Source organism: Bufo gargarizans, chromosome 5, assembly GCF_014858855.1.
Source record: "Bufo gargarizans isolate SCDJY-AF-19 chromosome 5, ASM1485885v1, whole genome shotgun sequence".
NCBI classification, from domain to species: domain Eukaryota; kingdom Metazoa; phylum Chordata; class Amphibia; order Anura; family Bufonidae; genus Bufo; species Bufo gargarizans.
This window is the reverse complement of record NC_058084.1, coordinates 8,696,239-8,718,414: the sequence shown is the minus strand read 5'-3', so window position 1 is coordinate 8,718,414 and position 22,176 is coordinate 8,696,239. Positions and strand designations below refer to the sequence as shown.

Below are 22,176 nucleotides of genomic sequence, written 5' to 3'. Positions count from 1 at the left end.
TGTCTCCATAGTCTAAGAGCCATAGTTTTTTCAGTTTTTGGGCAATTATCTTAAGTAGGGTCTCATTTTTTGCGGGATGAGATGACGGTTTGATTGACACTATTTTGGGGTGCATATGACTTTTTGATCGCTTGCTATTACACTTTTTGTGATGTAAGATGGCAAAAAATGGCTTTTTTGACACCGTTTTTATTTTTATTTTTTACGGTGGTCATCTGAGGGGTTAGGTCATGTGATATTTTTATAGAGCTGGTCGATACGGACGCGTCGATACCTAATATGTATACTTTTTTTATTTTATTTAAGTTTTACACAATGATTTCATTTTTGAAACAAAAAAAATCATGTTTTAGTGTTTCCATAGTCTAAGAGCCATAGTTTTTTCAGTTTTTGGGCGATTATCTTGGGTAGGGTATGATTTTTGCGGGATGAGATGACGGTTTGATTGGTACTATTTTGGCGTAAATGCGACTTTTTTGATCACTTTTATTACCTTTTTTGGGAAGTAAGGTGGGCAAAATTTCAATTTTCTCATAGTTTTTTTTTTTTTTTTTTTATGGCGTTCACCGTGCGGGGAAAGTAACATGACCGTTTTATAGATCAGGTCGTTACGGACGCGGCGATACCTAATATGTGTAGTGTATTTTTTTTATTTTTTTTTTATTCAGTGATAAATGTTTTTTTTTTATCTTAACTTTTTTCACTTTTTTTTTACATTTTTTTTGACCCAGACCCACTTGGTTCTTGAAGATCCAGTAGGTCTGATGTCTGTATAATACAGTACTGTACAATATATATTGTACTGTATTTTACTTACCACTTTGTCTGAACAGATCTATGCTTTCAGCACAGATCTGTTCAGCACCATGGACAGCAGGATGCCTGAGAAGGCGTCCTGTTGCCATGGGAACCTTCCCCGTCTGCTCAGTAGTGTTCAGAACTTCGCAGACGGGGAAGGGTAAGGACGGGTCTGTCGGGGGGCTGCCTGGGAGCTCTCTCCCTCTCCCATCGGGGGGCTGCAAAGGCACAGCAGCCCCCGATGGGAGAGGGAGGGAGCTCCCTGACCTGTTAACCTTTTCCATACAGCGGTCCGTACGGACCGCTGTATGGAAAGGGTTAAACGGCTGACATCGCATCACCGATGTCAGCCGTTTATACCAGGGTGCCAGCAATGTGCTGGCACCCTGGTATACCCACTAGAAGCCAACGATTATTCAAGGGGAGGCGGGCGGGGGATCGTGATCCCGCCTCCCGCACCGCCCGCCTCTCGCACCTCCCGCACCGCCTGCGACACCCCCCCTGCACCTCCCACCCACATAATATCATTCAGGGGTGCAGGGGGGGTTAATAAAAACTTAATTTCTGGCATTTTAACGTTTGATCCCCGCGGTCAGAGACCGCGGGGATCAGAATCGGCTAAAAGCGCAGCAAACCGCAGGTCTGAATTGACCTGCGGTTTGCTGCGATCGCCGATACGGGGGGGTCACATGACCCCCCTCGGCGTTGTGACAGGATGCCGGCTGAATGATTTCAGCCGAAATCCCGTTCGGATTAACCCCCGGGGCGCCGCAATCTTATTTTAAACTCATGACGTACCGGTACGTCATGGGTCCTTAAGGACTCGGGAACCATGCCGTACCGATACGTCCTAAGTCCTTAAGGGGTTAAAGTAGGCCTGATACAGCAGAAACCACTAAATTAGGAAATTGCTAAATTGGGAATTGTATTTCAACCCAGAACAAAAAATGTGCTTTGACGGACACTAAATAACTTGCCCAGCCACATCAGTACAGCAGTAACGACAGATTTAGCTGGATATAAATTTGAGGCCTAGTATTTAGGCGCTGGGTGACAAGTATAGGTTTACTGACAGAATTAGACTTGGAAATGCACAGTAGCGTGTGTGTGAAGTTATTCAGAATGACCCTATGTGCACCTTGAATATTATATACCCTTTTAGGGATGTATTTAAAGTAGGCCTGATACAGCAGAAACCACTAAATTAGGAAATTGCTAAATTGGGAATTGTATTTCAACCCAGAACAAAAACTGTGCTTTGACGGACACTAAATAACTTGCCCAGCCACAACAGTACAGCAGTAACGACAGATTTAGCAGGATATAAATTTGAGGCCTAGTATTTAGGCGCTGGGTGACAGGTATAGGTTTACTGACAGAATTAGACTTGGAAATGCACAGTAGCGTGTGTGTGAAGTTATTCAGAATGATCCTATGTGCACCTTGAATATTATATACCCTTTTAGGGATAGATTTCAAATAGCTCTGATACAGCAGAAACCACTAAATTAGGAAATTGCTAAATTGGGAATTGTATTTCAACCCAGAACAAAAACTGTGCTTTGATGGACTCTAAATAACTTGCCCAGCCACAGCAGTACAGCAGTAACGACAGATTTAGCAGGATATAAATTTGAGGCCTAGTATTTAGGCGCTGGGTGACAGGTATACGTTTTACGGACAGAATTAGACTGGGATATGCACAGTAGCATGTGTGTGAAGTTATTGAGAATGACCCTATCAGCACCTTGATTCTGATATACCCTTTTAGGGATGTATTTAAAGTAGGCCTGATACAGCAGAAACCACTAAATTAGGTAATTGCTAAATTGGGAATTGTATTTCAACCCAGAACAAAAAATATGCTTTGACGGACACTAAATAACTTGCCCAGCCACAACAGTACAGCAGTAACGACAGATTTAGCTGGATATAAATTTGAGGCCTAGTATTTAGGCGCTGGGTGACAGGTATAGGTTTACTGACAGAATTAGACTTGGAAATGCACAGTAGCGTGTGTGTGAAGTTATTCAGAATGACCCTATGTGCACCTTGAATATTATATACCCTTTTAGGGATGTATTTAAAGTAGGCCTGATACAGCAGAAACCACTAAATTAGGAAATTGCTAAATTGGGAATTGTATTTCAACCCAGAACAAAAACTGTGCTTTGACGGACACTAAATAACTTGCCCAGCCACAACAGTACAGCAGTAACGACAGATTTAGCAGGATATAAATTTGAGGCCTAGTATTTAGGCGCTGGGTGACAGGTATAGGTTTACTGACAGAATTAGACTTGGAAATGCACAGTAGCGTGTGTGTGAAGTTATTCAGAATGACCCTATGTGCACCTTGAATATTATATACACTTTTAGGGATAGATTTCAAATAGCTCTGATACAGCAGAAACCACTAAATTAGGTAATTGCTAAATTGGGAATTGTATTTCAACACAGAACAAAAAATATGCTTTGACGGACACTAAATAACTTGCCCAGCCACAACAGTACAGCAGTAACGACAGATTTAGCTGGATATAAATTTGAGGCCTAGTATTTAGGCGCTGGGTGACAGGTATAGGTTTACTGACAGAATTAGACTTGGAAATGCACAGTAGCGTGTGTGTGAAGTTATTCAGAATGACCCTATGTGCACCTTGAATATTATATACCCTTTTAGGGATGTATTTAAAGTAGGCCTGATACAGCAGAAACCACTAAATTAGGAAATTGCTAAATTGGGAATTGTATTTCAACCCAGAACAAAAACTGTGCTTTGATGGACTCTAAATAACTTGCCCAGCCACAGCAGTACAGCAGTAACTACAGATTTAGCAGGATATAAATTTGAGGCCTAGTATTTAGGCGCTGGGTGACAGGTATACGTTTTACGGACAGAATTAGACTGGGATATGCACAGTAGCATGTGTGTGAAGTTATTGAGAATGACCCTATCAGCACCTTGATTCTGATATACCCTTTTAGGGATGTATTTAAAGTAGGCCTGATACAGCAGAAACCACTAAATTAGGTAATTGCTAAATTGGGAATTGTATTTCAACCCAGAACAAAAAATATGCTTTGACGGACACTAAATAACTTGCCCAGCCACAACAGTACAGCAGTAACGACAGATTTAGCAGGATATAAATTTGAGGCCTAGTATTTAGGCGCTGGGTGACAGGTATAGGTTTACTGAGAGAATTAGACTTGGAAATGCACAGTAGCGTGTGTGTGAAGTTATTCAGAATGACCCTATGTGCACCTTGAATATTATATACCCTTTTAGGGATAGATTTCAAATAGTTCTGATACAGCAGAAACCACTAAATTAGGAAATTGCTAAATTGGGAATTGTATTTCAACCCAGAACAAAAACTGTGCTTTGACGGACACTAAATAACTTGCCCAGCCACAGCAGTACAGCAGTAACGACAGATTTAGCAGGATATAAATTTGAGGCCTAGTATTAAGGCGCTGGGTGACAGGTATACGTTTTACAGACAGAATTAGACTGGGATATGCACAGTAGCATGTGTGTGAAGTTATTGAGAATGACCCTATCAGCACCTTGATTCTGATATACCCTTTTAGGGATGTATTTAAAGTAGGCCTGATACAGCAGAAACCACTAAATTAGGAAATTGCTAAATTGGGAATTGTATTTCAACCCAGAACAAAAAATGTGCTTTGACGGACACTAAATAACTTGCCCAGCCACAACAGTACAGCAGTAACGACAGATTTAGCTGGATATAAATTTGAGGCCTAGTATTTAGGCGCTGGGTGACAGGTATAGGTTTACTGACAGAATTAGACTGTGATATGGCCAAAAAATAACCACACTATTGATGGTTAAATGCACTTGGTGTGACAGCTTGACCAACCACACTACTGAGGGTTAAATGCACTTAGTCACAGGCGCAGCTTGCCCCTGATGTAGTATATGGCCAAAAAATAAACAGACTATTGCTGGTTAAATGCACTTGGTGTGACAGCTTCACCCTGATGTAGGATTTAGCCAAAAAACAACCACACCATTGAGGGTTAAATGCACTTGGTGACAGCTTGCCCCTGATGTAGTATATGGCCAAAAAATAAACAGACTATTGCTGGTTAAATGCACTTGGTGTGACAGCTTCACACTGATGTAGGAATTAGCCAAAAAACAACCACACCATTAAGGGTTAAATGCACTTGGTCGCAGCTTGTGCTGGCACACCACAAGACACAAAATGGCCGCCGATCACCCCAGAAAAAAGTGACTGACAAACGGTCTGGGCAGCCTAAAAACAGTGAGCAATTGAGTATCAGCAGCTCAATGACATACAGCTGCAGATCGATCAATTAATCAAGTCCTTTGGAGGAGTTAATCTGCCTAATCTCGCCCTACTGTCGCAGCCGCAACCTCTCCCTATGCTGATCAGAGCAGAGTGACGGGCGGCGCTATGTGACTCCAGCTTAAATAGAGGCTGGGTCACATGGTGCTCTGGCCAATCACAGCCATGCCAATAGTAGGCATGGCTGTGACGGCCTCTTGGGGCAAGAAGCGCCAAGAAAGCGACGAACACCGAACCCGAACCCGGACTTTTACGAAAATGTCCGGGTTCGGGTCTGTGTCACGGACACCCCAAAATTCGGTACGAACCCGAACTATACAGTTCGGGTTCGCTCATCCCTAATAGTGACATGTTTTTAAAATAAATTCCATATGAATGCATGCCTCTGTGTGGAATTAGAAGCATGGGAAGGAATATTATGGGCGCACAGATTTCTAAGGCTGCCACCTAACTGACCCTTGTTGTTTGGGTGTATGGTGTGCGCATAAGGCCTGAGCTTTTTAACACTTCCAAACGTCCTTCAATCATTTGTTTGGTTGTAACTGCTCTACGGATACAAATATAATATACTGTAATATAAGATGTATTCCTGTTTTTGTAAATATCAGAGAAAATCCACAAGGAGATTGATAATGTAATCGGCAAAAATCGCTGTCCATCAATAGAAGACAAGAGTAAAATGCCGTACACAGAAGCTGTAATCCACGAGATCCAGAGATTTGCAGATATTATTCCTACAGGACTACCCCATGCTGCCAGCAAAGACACAACCTTCAGAGGATACCACATTCCAAAGGTATAGTATACTAGCCTCCTTCTTAACCTCTTGACTCTTAAATCTTCACATGTTCCTATCTTTAACCTGTTCTCGGACTGTCCAGGGTAAATTTATGTCCGGTATTTAAATATGGCGCCCGTTCACGAGTGCAACAGGTACCATAGCCACCGGGTGCCTACTGTTTTAGACAGCGGCCACCTGGGGCTAATGTATGCGATCGACGATAATGTCAATCGCACACATTTAGCTCCTCAAATGCGATGTTCATATGTGACCATGACATCTGAAAGCTCAAAAACCCAGGCATGCAATGGCTCCCCCTGGCAGAGATCAGGGGAGCCAATTGGTGTGTGCAGGATCCTCAGTCCTCTTGAATGATCCGAGGCTGCCACAGCTATGTTTCTATGGAGACCCAATGTGTGGCAGGGCTCCATTGGAACACAGTGAATGCATTGGAGTCTACGAGAGAAGCAATCTGATGATTGCTTGTTCAGGTTCCCTAGGTGAACTATTAAAAACTGTAAAAAAAAAAATGGAAAAAAAAAGGTTTTAAAAATATTAAGGGTCCATTCACACGTCCATTTTTTCTTTCCTGATCTGTTCCGTTTTTTGCGGAACAGATCAGGACCAGATCTGGACCCATTCATTTTCAATGGGTCCTGGAAAAAATCGGACAGCACAATGTGTGCTGTCCGTTTCTGTTGTTCCGTTCCGCATGTCCGTTTAAATATAAAACATGTCCTTATTCTTTTCCGCAAAATTCGGATCCTGGTACAATACAAAGTCAATGGATCCGCAAAAAACGGAAGACATTCGGATGTCATTCCGTATGTCATCCGTTTTATACGGAATCCGTTCCTGGAAACACATAACAAATTTTTATTTATTTTTTCAATTTTTTTTCAAAGAAATCCAAACAACTTTATTTGATTATTGAATTTATACATTTTTCCGTTTTTTGCGGATCCGCAAAAAACGGATGACATACGGATGACATACGGAAACATTTTCAGGAACAACGGATCCGCAAAAAACGGACCGAAAATCGGGATATAGGAGAATACTGACGTGTGAATGTAGCCTTAAACAAATAAAAAGTGGAAAAATTCTTATCACCCCCTTTCCCAAAAATAATAAACATCATAGGCATCACTGTGTGTGAAAATACCTGTACTATTAAAATATAGAAATATTTATCCCATACAGCCAATATGTAGCGTAATGGAAAAAAAGAAAAGAAACTCGATGATTCACCATTTTTTGTCACTTCACCTCCCCAAAAAAATTGAATAAAAAGTGATCAAAATGTCATACGTACTCCAAAATCGTATCAATGAAAACTACAGACCGTCCCCCCAAAAATTAGCTCTCACACTCTGTACACATAAAAATGAAAAAGTTATGGGAGTTTTCTATATGGCAATGCAAGAAAATATATAGTTTTTTCCCAATTTTTTTTCAGTATTAAAGCACAAGAAAAACTATATAAATGTGGTATATTTGTAATTATATTAACCCAGAGAATGAAGATAACAGATCAATTTTACCGTATAGGAAACACTGCAAAAACAAAACTCAAAACCCATGTGGCTGAATTGTATTTTCTTTTAATTTATTTGTTTGACATGTTTTGAGCTTCCCACTACATCGTATGAAACAGTAAAAGTACAACTTGGCTCGCAAAAAACAGGCCCTCATATGGCTATGTAAATGGAAAAATAAAAAAGTCATAGCTCTGAGAAGGGTTGGAGTAAAAAACTAAAACAAAAAAATGGTAAATGGCCTGGACCTGATGTGGTTAAGCTTATAAATCATGGTTGACATTTCACATTTTATATTTCTAAATTTAAGTAGAAGAAGTGGGTCAGTACTCACTTTTTGATGCTAATAAATCTTCATTTTATTGGCAAAAACAGAATAGATGCAGATGTGACGCATTTTGGTCAAACAGCCAACAAGTGTTTGCTTGAAAAAGAGTGTTGCCGGGGGGCGGAGCTTGCGCTGGTCTGAGATGGCCGCTTGAATCCAGGCTCCGTCTTACTGACAGTCTTTAGCACCAGCAATCTTTTGCCCTTCACCCGAAAATGGTGAAAATAGGTAACCCCAAGGCTATGGAACACCCCAGCTCTAACAAAAGTCATGCCCAAGGAGGTGACATGGACAGATTCGTCAAGAAAGCGGCTGCAGCTTTCGTCGCTCGTGACTCCAAGATGGCGCCGACACAACAACAGAAAGCCGGCCAGCAGGACAGATCGGATGACGAGAGCGAGACTGAGGAGCTACAAGGCAGGGGGGCCCTTCCGATTACTAGGAATTATCTGAAGAATACTTTGAATAAAGCCCTGGAGCCCCTGCTCAGCGAATTTGCTGCAATGTGCCAGGACATGCGGCAGGTGGGTGAGCGAGTCGAGACGCTCGAGAATAACCAGGCCCTGATGCTGGATCACCAGAGGGCTACTACCAGCTCGTTTCGTAGATGTGGCACTTACCTGAACGAGATGCAAACCGCTTTGGAAGACCAGGAGAATAGGGGACGCCGGAACAACCTGCGGATAAGAGGTATCCCTGAATCCGTTCTCCCTGGTGATATTCCTGCTGCTATCACCTCCCTCTGTGCCTCCCACCTAGGCCCTGACTTCGCTCCAGAGATCACAATTGAGAGGGCTCACAGGGCCTTACGGCCTAAACCTAAAATGGATGAACCCCCAAGGGACATCATCTGCAAGTTTTTGAACTTTCAGGTCAAGTCTGCAGTACAGGAGGCTGCCAGAAATAGATCCGACATAGTGTTTGAAGGAGCACTAGTTTCGATATACCAGGATTTGGCCCCTTCTACTTTAAAGAAGCGTAAGCATCTTAAACCTCTAACGGAGTGGTTGCGAGCTAATAGAATCCTGTATAAGTGGAACTTTCCGTTTGGCCTTTCCTTTTCTCAAGGGGGCCGCCGCTTCAACATCATCTCGCATGCTGACCTGGATGCCGTCTACGACCACCTTCGAATCCCACCCATGCAGATAGAAAACTGGGATCAGTTTCAAGACCTCTTTGCCTTACCTGCAGTTCCAGAAGTGGCAGCCTTTTCCATGCATCATACTCCTAAGGCTCATAAATCGGGGAAGAGAAGCCGACAGCTGACGCCTAAGAGACTGGCTCAAGAATGAGACTCCCGACCCTCCAGCTATAACCATGGACAGTGGTGATTTTCATTAACAGGACTGTAGTGGATCTATCCAGAGAATCAGCTTCCTTTTGTCTAGCTCAGTTCTTTTCTGCTCGTAGATCCACTATATAGCCTCTTGTTAGTCATGTTTAAGATACTGTCAGATAATGTTTTCACATTACATGTCTATTTGCCATTTACCTCTGTTCATCTCTAGCAACTAGTGAGCCTTCCTCAATTCATATACCCCTAGGCTTACCTATTGAGGCTTCTCTGGGCCCCTATTCCTCTCCCCATTAGGGTTCCTGCCAGTTGCTTGTTTAATTACTAACCCGTTTTCAGGTTGCTTCCATACGTGCTAAACGTCATGTAAACTGGTCTTTGACCAATTTTCCCCCATGCTTTACACTAGTGGTTCTTATTCCACTCCATGTTATATTTTGTACTTTTCTTTTGTTCTTATTGTTTCCCTTGTCCCGTTATTTTATTTTAGGTACCTGACACAGACTTCCTTGACTCATCGGCAGTACACGCAGGTTGGCGGGATTCCAGCTTCTCCTCCGGGGCGGGGTAGGACCTCTTCAGACTGTAAGTGTTCTTTCTTGGGGGACTAGCACACACTATGCTCCTATGTTCACAATAATAATTAATCATGGCTGACATCCATTTAGCTTCCTATAATGTGAAAGGTTTTAACTCGCCCTCTAAGAGAAGCCAGATTTTCTCCATATTGCGCAAGGAGGGAGCGGATGTGCTGCTCCTCCAAGAGACTCACTTCAGATTTGACCATTTCCCCAACATGGAATTTTCTCACTACCCCACTTGGTTCCATAGTGGAGGGGCCACTGCCTCGTCGGGAGGAGTAAGCATTGGTTTTAAGAGGAGAATACCTTTTAAACCTACCAGTCACCTACAAGACCCAGAGGGCAGATTTATTATGGTAAAAGGCTACATAGGTCCCCAAATGTACTCCTTCGTCAACCTGTACGTTCCAAACAACAATCAGGCTAAATGGCTCTCTTCCATAGTCCAAACAATCTCCTCTTTTAAGGAAGGTATAGTTTTAGTGGGAGGAGATCTTAATACGGCCCTCGACCTGCAGATGGACTCTTCCTCACACAAAACCCCCCATTCTAGACGTTCCCTAAAACTTATTAGGAATTTCTTCTGGGATCTCCATTTGGTGGATGTGTGGCGCACCTTGCATCCTAGCACCCTGGACTATACATTCTATTCACATGTCCACGGCTCATATCACCGTATAGATTACATCTTCGTATCTAAAGAGCATCTACAACTATGCCAAAAGGCTAACATTGGGTCTATACATTTATCAGACCACGCTCCTATTTATCTAATGATAGCCTCCCCAATACAACAATCTAAGAGTTTTAATTGGAGACTGAACGAATCCATCCTAGGTAATTCTGAATCTGTAGAAAAAATAGCCACGTTACTGGATGAATACTTCAACCTTAACTCCCTTCCGGAATTATCTCCCCAAGTCACTTGGGATGCTCATAAACCCTTTATTAGAGGTGAATTTATTAGCATTAGCTCCCATTTAAAGAAACAGCGGGAAGGTAAAATAAACAGTCTCCTTTCCACAATAAGAAAGTTGGAAGCAGGCCATAAAAAATCCATGACTGAGACTCAACTCCAGGAGCTATCCAAATCCAGAGCAGAACTGAAAACCCTATTACAGAGTAATTCAGCTAAGTATTACCTCAACTCCCAATATAAGCTCTATGCACATGGTGACAAAGCCACCAAATTTCTAATTAGCAGAATCAAGGCCAGGAGGGCAAACAATTATATACACCAACTCACCTCACCGAAAGGCGAGCCAATTTTCGCTTCACCAAAAATTGCTGCTCAATTTAGAGACTTTTATGAAGCCCTTTACAATATCCCTCCCTCATTTCCCCCTTCTGCTCACTCCTCATTAATTGACACCTTTCTACAACCCTTGTCCTGCCCGACTCTATCAGTTGAACAGAAACATTCCCTGGAAGCTCCATTTACCATCGAGGAGCTATCCCTAGCTTTGGCCCAAATGCCCCAGGGTAAAAGTCCAGGTCCAGATGGCCTCCCCGCTTCCTACTACAAAACTTTCAAGAAACAACTCCTGCCTCACCTTCTCACTGTTTGCAATCAATCCTTACAAAATATCTCCCTTTCTAGATTGCGCATATTGCTCTGATTCCTAAGGAGGGGAAGGACTCCAAAGTGTGTGCTAATTATAGACCTATATCTTTACTCAACATCGATCTTAAGCGTTTAGCGAAACTTTTAGCTAACCGCTTGGCAGTCCTTCTCCCTCTTTTGGTGCATATGGACCAGGTGGGGTTTGTTCGCGGTAGGGAAGGCAGAGACAATACAGCTAGAGTTATTAATATATTTTGCCATGCTAAATGGACTTCTTCTCCAATATTACTTCTCAGTATTGACGCTGAAAAAGCGTTTGATCGCATAAATTGGAACTACTTAAGCCACGTACTAGAACTGTTCGGCCTGCCTGGTCCATATATCAAAGCGGTATTCGCAATGTATGAGCAGGCCACAGCACGGGTCATGGTCAATGGCGACCTTTCCATTCCCTTTCGAATACATAACGGTACACGTCAGGGATGCCCTTTATCCCCCCTCCTTTTCATCTTAGCTATGGAACCCCTCTTAATAAAACTTCGGGCAGACACTAGGATTGAGGGAATGTTTTTGGGAGGTAGGAGCTATAAACTAGCCGCCTTTGCAGACGACGTCATGATCATGACCTCTAACCCTAGAGTTTCCCTCCCCTTAATTCAGGAGCATTTACGAAACTATAGTGATGTCTCTGATTTTAGGATTAATGAAAGCAAACCCGTCATTGTCAGCACGGGCCTATCTCCTCAACTCAAGCGCTCCTTAATGTAAAACTCTCCATTTAACTGGTCGTCCCCAACCGTAACTTATTTAGGTGTAAAGATTGGCCCAAACATTTCCGATCTCTTCTCACTTAATTTCACCCCCTTGAAATCCTCCTTATTTGAAGCTGTAGATAAACTCAACAAATCAGCCCCGACCCTTTCGTGGTTTGGCAGGAAAAACCTCCTTTCTTCTGTCATTCCCCGTCTCACTTACCTTCAACAGGTCCTACCAATCCCTATCCCTAAATCCTATTACACAGCCCTCAGACAAAAATTTAGTGCATTCATATGGAACGGCCGTAGAGCTAGACTCTCTTATTCGTTCCTGTCCCGATCTAGAGCTACAGGTGGAATTGGCTTGCCAGATCCTGAACTTTATGGGAGGGCCATATCGATGACTAGAGTCATCGACTGGCTGAGAAACTCAAAAAACAAGTCTTGGGTTGCCCTAGAACAAGACATTATAGGCACGCCAGCTCGCGCTGTATGCTTAGGCTTTGACTCCCCCCCCTCCATTAGTCTACAGTCATACCCAATAATCAAAGCTACCATCGACACTTGGAAATGGTGGAACCAATCCCACTGCTCAGTCCCCTTTCCTTGCCCTCTGACCACAATCAGTGACATTCTAGGTTTGGCCTCTTCTGGACCTCGCGATACCTTCTCGAATTCAGTTAGATCCTCAACAGTCCCTATACTGCATCTTCTAGAGTCGCAGGGTTCACTACCCATGGCTGATACTATTGAGTCGTTGCTTAAACCCCAACCCCGTGACCTCACACTTGTCCCACTTATTAAGACATTCATTCGGAAAAATAATGCAAATGGTGAGCTCCAACGGCCTCTTACCTGGTTTGAAGCCTTAATAATAAATCCAAACCCTCCAAAAAAAACAATCTCACTTATCTACAACAAACTGAGATCCCCTCCCCTAATTTCCAAACCGGCTTTCATTCGATATTGGGAAAAGGAGACGGGCTTAGACCTCCCTTTTCAATCCCTTCCTTTATTATTTGAAGCCCCTCACAAATTATCCAGGTGCGTTAGAGCCCAGGAAAATGGTTACAAGATACTGTCACAATGGTACATCACGCCTGTTAAGTCAGCACGTTTCACCAGACCCTCCTCTAATATATGCTGGAGATGTCAGGAGGATGTAGGCACCTTCTTCCACATATGGTGGTTGTGTCCTCCCATTAACAAATGGTGGAAAGAGATCTTTCAAGCATGCAACCAAATTTGTTCCTCCGACGTGCCCATTTCACCATATGGAGCGTTGCTCACTCTTTTTGATAATGAGGCTTATTCGGCTCCATAATACCTCTTTAAGCAGCTCCTGCTAGCGGCCCGCTTATTGATTCCCAAACTATGGCTGCAAACAAATGTTCCCACAATGGAACAGTGGAGGCTCAAGGTTGATCAAATCCACCGATTTGAAGAATTAGCCTCTTGGGAATCACGATCGCACTTGAAATTTATGAAAAGATGGGCCCTATGGACAAAATATAGGTTCCCTTCCTCCTCCTTAAACTTAGCTTAGGTGAGAAGACCTAATCTCATTAGGTTACGTAAAAGACCCCCCTACACACCGGTCTTGTATTTTTGAAGAGTCAGGGCTTAGGACCTAAATTATGAATCGCCCCTTCATAGAGTTCCAGAGTGCTCATCCACCCGTTTGAAATCCTGAACTTCTCCTTTTTTGCTATGTATTGCTTGAGATATATAGAATAATTAGGCTGTGCTTTTTGCATCTTGAATTGTAACTGTCCCCTGTTCAACTCCTGCGCAGTCTATATTATTAATGCTTTGTATGTGCTCGGTACCGTATCACACCACTGTTGGTGTTGTTCACATTGTATTTTCTTAACTTGGAAATAAAGCATTTTCAAACCAAAAAAAAAAAAAAAAAGGCTGTTGCCTGCATTATGTTTATGCTAATAAAGTGAAGAATAATGTCACAGACTTACCTGTCCGGGCCCCAGTGGCGAGATCTCCAGCTTCTCCAGCGTCAGGAAAGACACGCTGCGAAGCCAGCCACCCACCCGGTGATAAGACAGCATCCATAGTAACTGGATGCAATGCTCTGTTTCATTCTGATACTGGGACTTGGTGCTCTATTTAAACCCCATTCTGGCCAGATACCAGTGCCAGTGATAGGTTTTCACTCCCTAGCTGTGCTCCCAGTTGTGTTCTGTGTGCGTTTGGATTGCTTATTGGATTGACCTCAACTTACCGTTGAGCACTTTCTGTCTCATGATTTGGTAATGTGTTTCCTGTCTGGTTGTGACTTCGGCTTGGCTATTCTGACTACCCTCTGTCGTCTGATTTAGTACTGCACTGTCTGCCAGGTTCCGACCCATTCCTGTATGACTTCATCTTTGTGTAGTTTTTTGTCGACCAGTTGCAGACTTGCCACTTAGAGCTTGCACTGCAAGTAGTCAGGGAAAGAGGGCTGGGTTCCAGTTAGGGCTTACTGTCTTTGTGTTCCTGCCTACTGTGATGACATTATTACTGGCCATATTTTTTTTTCCAGGTGACCTAGTGTTAGAGACAACATGGCAGCACTAGCCATCCTGATAAGGGTTTTGCCCAATTAGTCCAGGACTTGGCAGAGAGGGTGCAACAACAGGAGTCCTGTTCCCCTGTAGTTTCAGCTCCTTCACCAGTAGAACCTAAGATAAAGCTCTGTCTAATTTCTCTGGTAACCGTAAAGGATTTGTTCATTTTCATGAGATTTGAAAATTGTATTTTATGTCTTAGGCCTCACTCGTCTGGGACAGAAGCTCAGAGGGTGGGCATCATTATGTCCCTACTTCAAGGAGATCCGCAGGAGTTGACATTTTCCCTGTCGCCCAACTCCCCTTAGCTGTTTTCTCCTCCTTAGGTCTCTTACTGTATATGATGAGTCAGACAGGGCAGCTTATACTGAGAGCCAGCTTCTGTCTTTGGGTCAGGGTAAACGACCAGTGGAGGAGTACAGTTCTGAATTCCGCAAGTGGTGTACTGCCTCTGTGTGGAATGACCCAGCTCTTAGATCACAATTTAGGCTGGGACTCTTTAACCCCTTAGTGACCAAGCCTGTTTGGGCCTTTATGACCAAGCGTTTTTCTTCCTTTTTTCATGGTCTCGTTCCAAGAGCTATAACTTTTTTATTTTTTCGTCTATATAGCTTTATGAGGGCTTGTTTTTTACGGGACAAGTTGTAGTTTTTAATGGCACCATTTTGGGGTACACATAACTGTCTGATTAACTTTTATTAACTCTTTCTGGGAGGGAGATGGGGGGAAAATAGCAATACTGCCACTGCGTTTTTACATTATAAAATTTACGGCGTTCATTTTTCGGTACAAATAACATAATATCTTTATTCTCTGGGTCAGTACGATTACAGTTATACTAAATACTTATAATTTTTTTTACGTTTTACAACTTTTTTTTCCAATAAAACCCCTTTTATTAACCAAAAAAATGATTTTGCATTGCCACTTCACAAGACCCATAACTTTTTTTTCTTTTTCTATGGAGTTGTGTGAGGGCTTGATTTTTGAGGGACAACTTTTATTTTTTATTGGTATCATTTTGGAGTAAATAGCGCTTTTTGATCGCTTGCTATTACGTTTTTTTCGGTGGAAACTAAGAATAAATTAGAAATTCTGTCTTTTTTACGGCGTTCACCATAGGGGATAATTTATGTAATATTTATGTAGTCCGGGTCGTTACGGACGCGGCAATACCAAACATATGGGGGATATTTTCTTTTTGCAATTTTTTTCATTGAAAAGCGTCTTTTCAATGGAAAAAAATGCATATTTTTTTATTTTATGGAATTTTTTTTATTTAATAAATGTGTATTTTTTTTAAAAAAAAATTACTACTTAAAAGTCCCACAAGGGGACTATAATATACAGTATTTTGATTGCTTTTAAAATGTAATGCATTATCTCTATAAGGCATTAAATTTCAATAGCAATGCTATTCAAACCTTGACCAGCAGGCTGCGCTAGAGAGGCGCAGCCTGCTGGAGATAACGGAAGACAGTCTCGGGGCCCTGATCGGAAGCAAGGTAAGCTTCCCAACACATCAGCACCCCGCAATCTTATTTTCGGGGTGCTGATGGGAGACAGAGGGAGTCCGGTCCCTCTGTCACCACTTTACATGCAGCGGGCGCCATTGCGCCCGGCATGTAAAGGGTTAAACAGCCTGGATCGGCACTTCTGCCGGTCCCGGCTGTTAGAGCAGGGTCCCGGCTCTCATGTGAGAGCTGGGTCCATGCTCCCCGCTGCACGGGGGATCCGTGCAGCGCTTAGACCGGGCCGCCGTAAAAACGCGGCGGCCCAGCCTAAGGCCCCTTAGTGACCGCCGTAAAAACACGTATGGGTGGTCACTAAGGGGTTAACATGCTAAAAGTTAGCCATCCTACCCAGGTTCTCTTGACAAGGTAATGTCTTTAGCTATTAGACTTGACAGACGTCTTAGGGAACGCAAGCAAGAGAGATCTGTCTATGTCCGTCCATCTTCTCTCTTCTCTGTCCCTAAACCTTCTGTATCTAAAGCTCCTGGGGAGCTTATGCAAATCAGGGCCATGTCCTCTCGACAGCGGAAGTTACATCGCCGGAAGAATGGATTGTGATTCTACTGCGGCAGCTCTACCCATCAACTGCAGTCCTGTTCTGTGAGACCAAAGGTAGAAGACTTCAGTGTCTGAGTGAGTGGGAGAGTGCTGGAGGAAACTAGCAGTGGGTTGATTGCTCAGCTGTTCTATTTCAATGTGCTATGTTCTGACTAACAGAGCGCCGAGTCATAACTTATCAGGTTCTGATCCTGGGACTTGGTGCTCTATTTAAACCGATTCCTGGCTATATAACATTGCTAGTGATATGTTTTCACACCCTAGCTGTGCTCCAGCTCTGTTCTGTGTGCATTTGGATTACTTGTTATATTGACCTCAGCTTGCCTTTGACCACGCTCTCTCTCTCGTGATTTGATACTGTGTTTCCCGTCTGGTTGTGACTTCGGCTTGGCTATTCTGACTACCCTCTGTCATCTGCTTTTGTACTTCATTGTTTATCCGGTTCTGACCCATTACTGTAAGACTTTGTTTTTGTGTAGTTTCTCTGTGTGTGTCAGTCCTGCACCTAGAAGAGTAGGGACGTCGACCAGTTGCAGACTTGCCACCTAGGGATTGCACTGCAAGCAGGGCCGTCTTTACCAAGGGGCAAAAGGGGCAGCTGCCCCGGGCCCAGTTGCTCCTGGGGGACCCAAGGCAGCTGCCTCGAGCCCTGCTAGCTACTGCCCCGGGTGTCAAGCTGTCTGTGCACTTTAACATTGTGATCTAGGACCTTAATGACATCATCACCATGTGACCAGTAACCTAACAATTACTGGTCACATGGCTATGAGGTCATCACAGGTCCTATCAGGAGTGTTGCAGAAGTTAACTGTGGAGCTTTTTTGTGTGAAGATTATATCAGAAAAAGGTGACAGGGCTGTTATGTTAATATACTGTAAAATACTGTATAGTGGGATGCTGTATATTGTGTGGGGGCCTGTATACTGTGGGGGGCTGCATATTGTGTGGGACTGTATACTGTGTGGTGGGTTGTAAACTGTGGGGGGCCTGTATACTGTGTGGGCCGTATACTGTGTGGTGGGCTGTATACTGTGTGGGGGCCTGTATACTGTGTGGTGGGCTGTATACTGCGTGGTGGGGCTGTATACTGCGTGGTGGGGCTGTATACTGTGTGGTGGCCTTATACTGTGTGGTGGGCTGTATACTGTGGGGGGGCTGTATACTGTGTGGGGGGGCTGTATACTGTGTGGTGGGCTGTATACTGTGTGGTGGGCTGTATACTGTGTGGGGGCCTGTATACTGTGTGGTGGGCTGTATACTGTGTGGGGGCCTGTATACTGTGTGGTGGGCTGTATACTGTGTGGGGGGGCTGTATACTGTGTGGGGGGGTATACTGTGTGGTGGGCTGTATACTGTGTGGTGGGCTGTATACTGTGTGGTGGGGCTGTATACTGTGTGGTGGGGCTGTATACTGTGTGGTGGGGCTGTATACTGTGTGGTGGGCTGTATACTGTGTGGGGGCCTGTATACTGTGTGGGGGCCTGTATACTGTGTGGGGGCCTGTATACTGGGGGGGCCTGTATAGTGTGAGGGGGGGCCTGTATAGTGTGGGGGGCCTGTATAGTGTGGGGGGCTGTATATTGTGGAGTGCTATACTGCTGTACCGTATAGTGTGGGGGGCTGTATTGTGTATAGTTTGGGGTGCTGTATACAGTGAGGTGTTGTATACTGTGAGGTGTTGTATACTGTGGGGTGCTGTATACTGTGGGCTGCTATACTGCTCTACTATATACTGTGGAGTACTGTATAGTGTGGGGTGCTATACTACATACTGTGTGGTGCTGTATACTATAGGGTGCTATACTGCATACTGTGGGGTGCTGGGGTGCACTGTAACACTAGGGTGAGCCGAGCCCTGGTCTCCTTCCTGCAGAGCGGTGCCCACTTCCAGCCTGAGCCCAGAGCACTGATCCTGAGCCACTGGAGTCTTCAGAACTGGAAGTATTTACAGTCATTCACTGTACTCTACCAGATGTGTGGATTTTTTCTGTGTGTGTTGTGGTGGAGGGTGTGATTGCCTGCTAAGGTGTGGGAAGGCGAGATCCAGGGGGCCCAAGTAAATTTTTGCCCAGGGTCCAATCAATATTAAAGACGGCCCTGACTGCAAGTAGACAGAAAAAGCAGACTGGGTTCCAGTTAGGGTTCACTGTCTGTATGTTCCTGCCTACTGTGCTGACAATTTATTAGCATCAAAAAATGTCTGCTGATCCACTTCTTCTATTTGGATGTATAGGCCTGCAACCCAGGATACAAGCACCACCTTCTTACAGAGTGGCGAAAAATTATTTCTACTACTTATTTCTAAATTCATACTACTAGTATTTGTAACTAGTATGTATGCTTCATGACTAAGTATGGTACCTCTGGGTTACATCTGGGGAAATCGCTTGCTGAAGAAGACTTGGTTCAGTTATTCTTGGTTCATCACCTTGGTTCAGTTATTCTTGTCAACTACCAACCACACCTGACTTTAAACACTTTTGTTAGATCTAGATCTACTTATTTAATGCATCCTCTTACAGGGAACCATGGTCTTTCCAATCCTGACCTCTGTCCTGAAAGATCCCAAACGATTCAAGAATCCAAATGAGTTTGATCCTGAACATTTTCTTGATGAGAATGGTCACTTTAAGAAAAGTGATGCATTTATGGCATTCTCTGTCGGTAAGAAACATTACTTAAATATTATTTCATAGCTAACTAGCAAAAAAGTCCGGTAGGCTACAGTATGGCTGAAGTTAAGCTTCACATTAATCAGATGTTTTACATACTATATTAGTAACATATTTGATAAGGTTGAAAAAAGGCAAGGTTCCAACCTATTATCTTAGAGCGTTGATTCAGAGGAATATCTTTGAAGCAGATGACAATTGTCCTTATTAATGGTAACAAAATTCTGCTCTCTGACTCCTGATATGACAACCAGAATGAATACCTGGATCAACAACCAATCTCCTTATAGTAACATAGGGGCACATTTATTAATAAAGCCCTAAACTGGAGGCGGATCCACCAATGTTTTGAAGAGGCGTAGGCCCGTCTCCTTCCCCACCAATGTCACGCCCACAATTTTAGACCTGGCGTAAGCGGAGTGAAGTCATAGATAGCAGTGCAACTAACCGTTGCACCGCCATCTGTGCCTGAAATAAGTCAAATTTAGGCGTATTTCAGCATAGTAAATGACCACCATAGTTTGTAAGGCTGAAAAAAGATATCTGTTCCTCCAGTTCAGCCTTTTAAACTTATTCAGGTTTAGATAAGAGGGTAACCTCACAACTCTTATTCCAAACACCGGTTGATGTTTGGAAGTGTGTCTTGAGCTTACCTAGCATTGTAGCAGGTAGTATGTCTGTAAAGCTTTACCTTTATCAAATTAATTTTTGCCCTGGCTAACTGACTGGACACTAAAAAAGTTTAGCCTTATTCTTTCTCCTCAGGCAAACGTGTGTGTATGGGAGAAGGCCTGGCTCGCATGGAGCTCTTCCTCTTTCTAACTACCATACTGCAAGAGTTTACCTTGGAGCCTACAACAGACAGGAAGAATCTCAGCATAAGACCAATTGCCAAAAGCAATGCTTCAACACCTCAGTCATACCAGATGAAGGTCGTCCCTCGTTTCTGACTTGAGAACAAACTTCTTGCATAACGGAAACCTATAATCTATAATTTATCAAATGTGAAGGCTGTTTTATTTTTAGTCTATGGATCAGAAAAAAAAAACTATAGAAATGCTGTTTTCCCAAAAAAAGATCCTAACTTTTTAATTTTATTTTCTGCATTAATCATGTTTGGATGAATATACACAATAAAATCAACATTTTTAGTTTATGTTACTCTGCATCTCATTCTACATGCTGCACTTAATTTTTAAGTTTTTCATAAAAATAAAAAAATAATTAAAGCTTGTAAACATTTTTTGCTGTATAAGTTTCTAAAACTGCCCATACATTTAGGTTACTAGCAGAAGGACCCGGCTTCGCATGGGTATATTTAATCTATTCCATTTCATGTTTCCGTGTGTTGTAAAAAGATATCAACAGTATCCACCCCTTTAACAGTGGCCTCCACAGTGCCCGCCCATTTAACATTAACCTCCACAGTGCCCGCCCCTTTAACAGTGAATTCCACAGTGGCTGCCCCTTTAAAATTTACCTCCACAGTGCCTGCCCCTTTAACAATGATTTCCACAGTGACCACCCCTTTAACAGTGACTTTCACAATGCCCGCCCCTTTAACATTGACTTCCACAATGCTCGCCCATTTAACAGTGACCGCCCCTTTAATAGTAACCTCCATAGTGTCTGCCCCTTTAATAGTGACCTCTACAGTGCCCCCACCTTTAACAGTGACCTCCACAATGCCTGCCACTTAAAAAGTGACCGCACCTTTAACAGTGACCTCCACAGTTCCCGCCCCTTTAACAGTGACCTCCACATTGCCCGTCCCTTTAATAGTGACCGCCCCTTTATAGTGACCTCCACAGTACCTGCCCCTTTAACATTGACATCCACAGTGCCCGCCCCTTTAACATTGTCCACCGCTTTAACAGTGAGCTTCATAGTGGCCACCCATTTAACAGTGACCTTCACAGTGCCCGCCCGTCTAACAGTGACTTCCACAGTGCCCACCCATTTAACATTGACCTCCACAGTGTCCGCCCCTTTACATTGACCACCTCTTCAACCGTGACCTTCATAGTGGCCATCCCTTTAACAGTAACTTCCACAGTACCCACCCTTTAACAGTGACTTCCACAGTCCCCACCCCCAAACAGTGACCTCCGCAGTGCCTGCCCCTTTAACAGTGACTTCCACAGTACCCACCCCTTTAACAGTGACTTCCACAGTGCCCGCCACTTTAACAGTGACCTCCACAGTGCCCGCCCCTTTAACAGTGAACCCCACAGTGTCTGACCCTTTAACAGTGACCTCCACAGTGCCCGCACCTTTAACATTGACCACCCCTTTAACAGTAACCTTCATAATGGGCGCCCCTTTAACAGTGATATCCACAGTGCCCGCCCCTTTAACAGTGACTTCCACAGTGCCTACCCCTTTAACAAAGACCTCCAAAGTGCCCGCCCCTTTAACAGTGACCTCCACAGTGCTCGCTCCTTTAACAATGAACTACACAGTGACCTCCATAATGCCTGCTCCTTTAACAGTGACCTCCACAGTGCCCGCCCCTTTAACAGTGAACCCCACTGTGTCTGACCCTTTAACAGTGACCTCCACAGTGCCCGCACCTTTAACATTGACCACCCCTTTAACAGTAACCTTCATAATGGGCGCCCCTTTAACAGTGATATCCGCAGTGCCCGCCCCTTTAACAGTGACTTCCACAGTGCCTGCCCCTTTAACAAAGACCTCCACAGTGCCCGCCCCTTTAACAGTGACCTCCACAGTGCTCGCTCCTTTAACAATGACCTACACAGTGACCTCCATAATGCCCGCTCCTTTTACAGTGACCTCCACAGTGACCACCCCTTTAACAGTAACCTCCACAGTGCTCGTCCCTTTAATAGTGACCGCCCCTTTAACAGTGACCTCCACAGAGCC

At 43.7% G+C, this 22,176-nt stretch overlaps 1 protein-coding gene across 1 annotated transcript in view; it reads left to right on the top strand.

The window, feature by feature from the left end:
- LOC122938306 (cytochrome P450 2C31-like) overlaps nt 1-20,240 on the top strand; it is a 112,887-nt gene extending 92,647 nt beyond the window's left edge. Inside the window, exons 4-6 of the mRNA XM_044293727.1 lie at nt 5,750-5,937; nt 19,141-19,282; nt 20,056-20,240. Coding sequence (XP_044149662.1) covers nt 5,750-5,937; nt 19,141-19,282; nt 20,056-20,240 — 515 coding nt within the window. The remainder of the gene's footprint in view (nt 1-5,749; nt 5,938-19,140; nt 19,283-20,055) is intronic.
- Nucleotides 20,241-22,176: the final 1,936 nt, after the last annotated feature.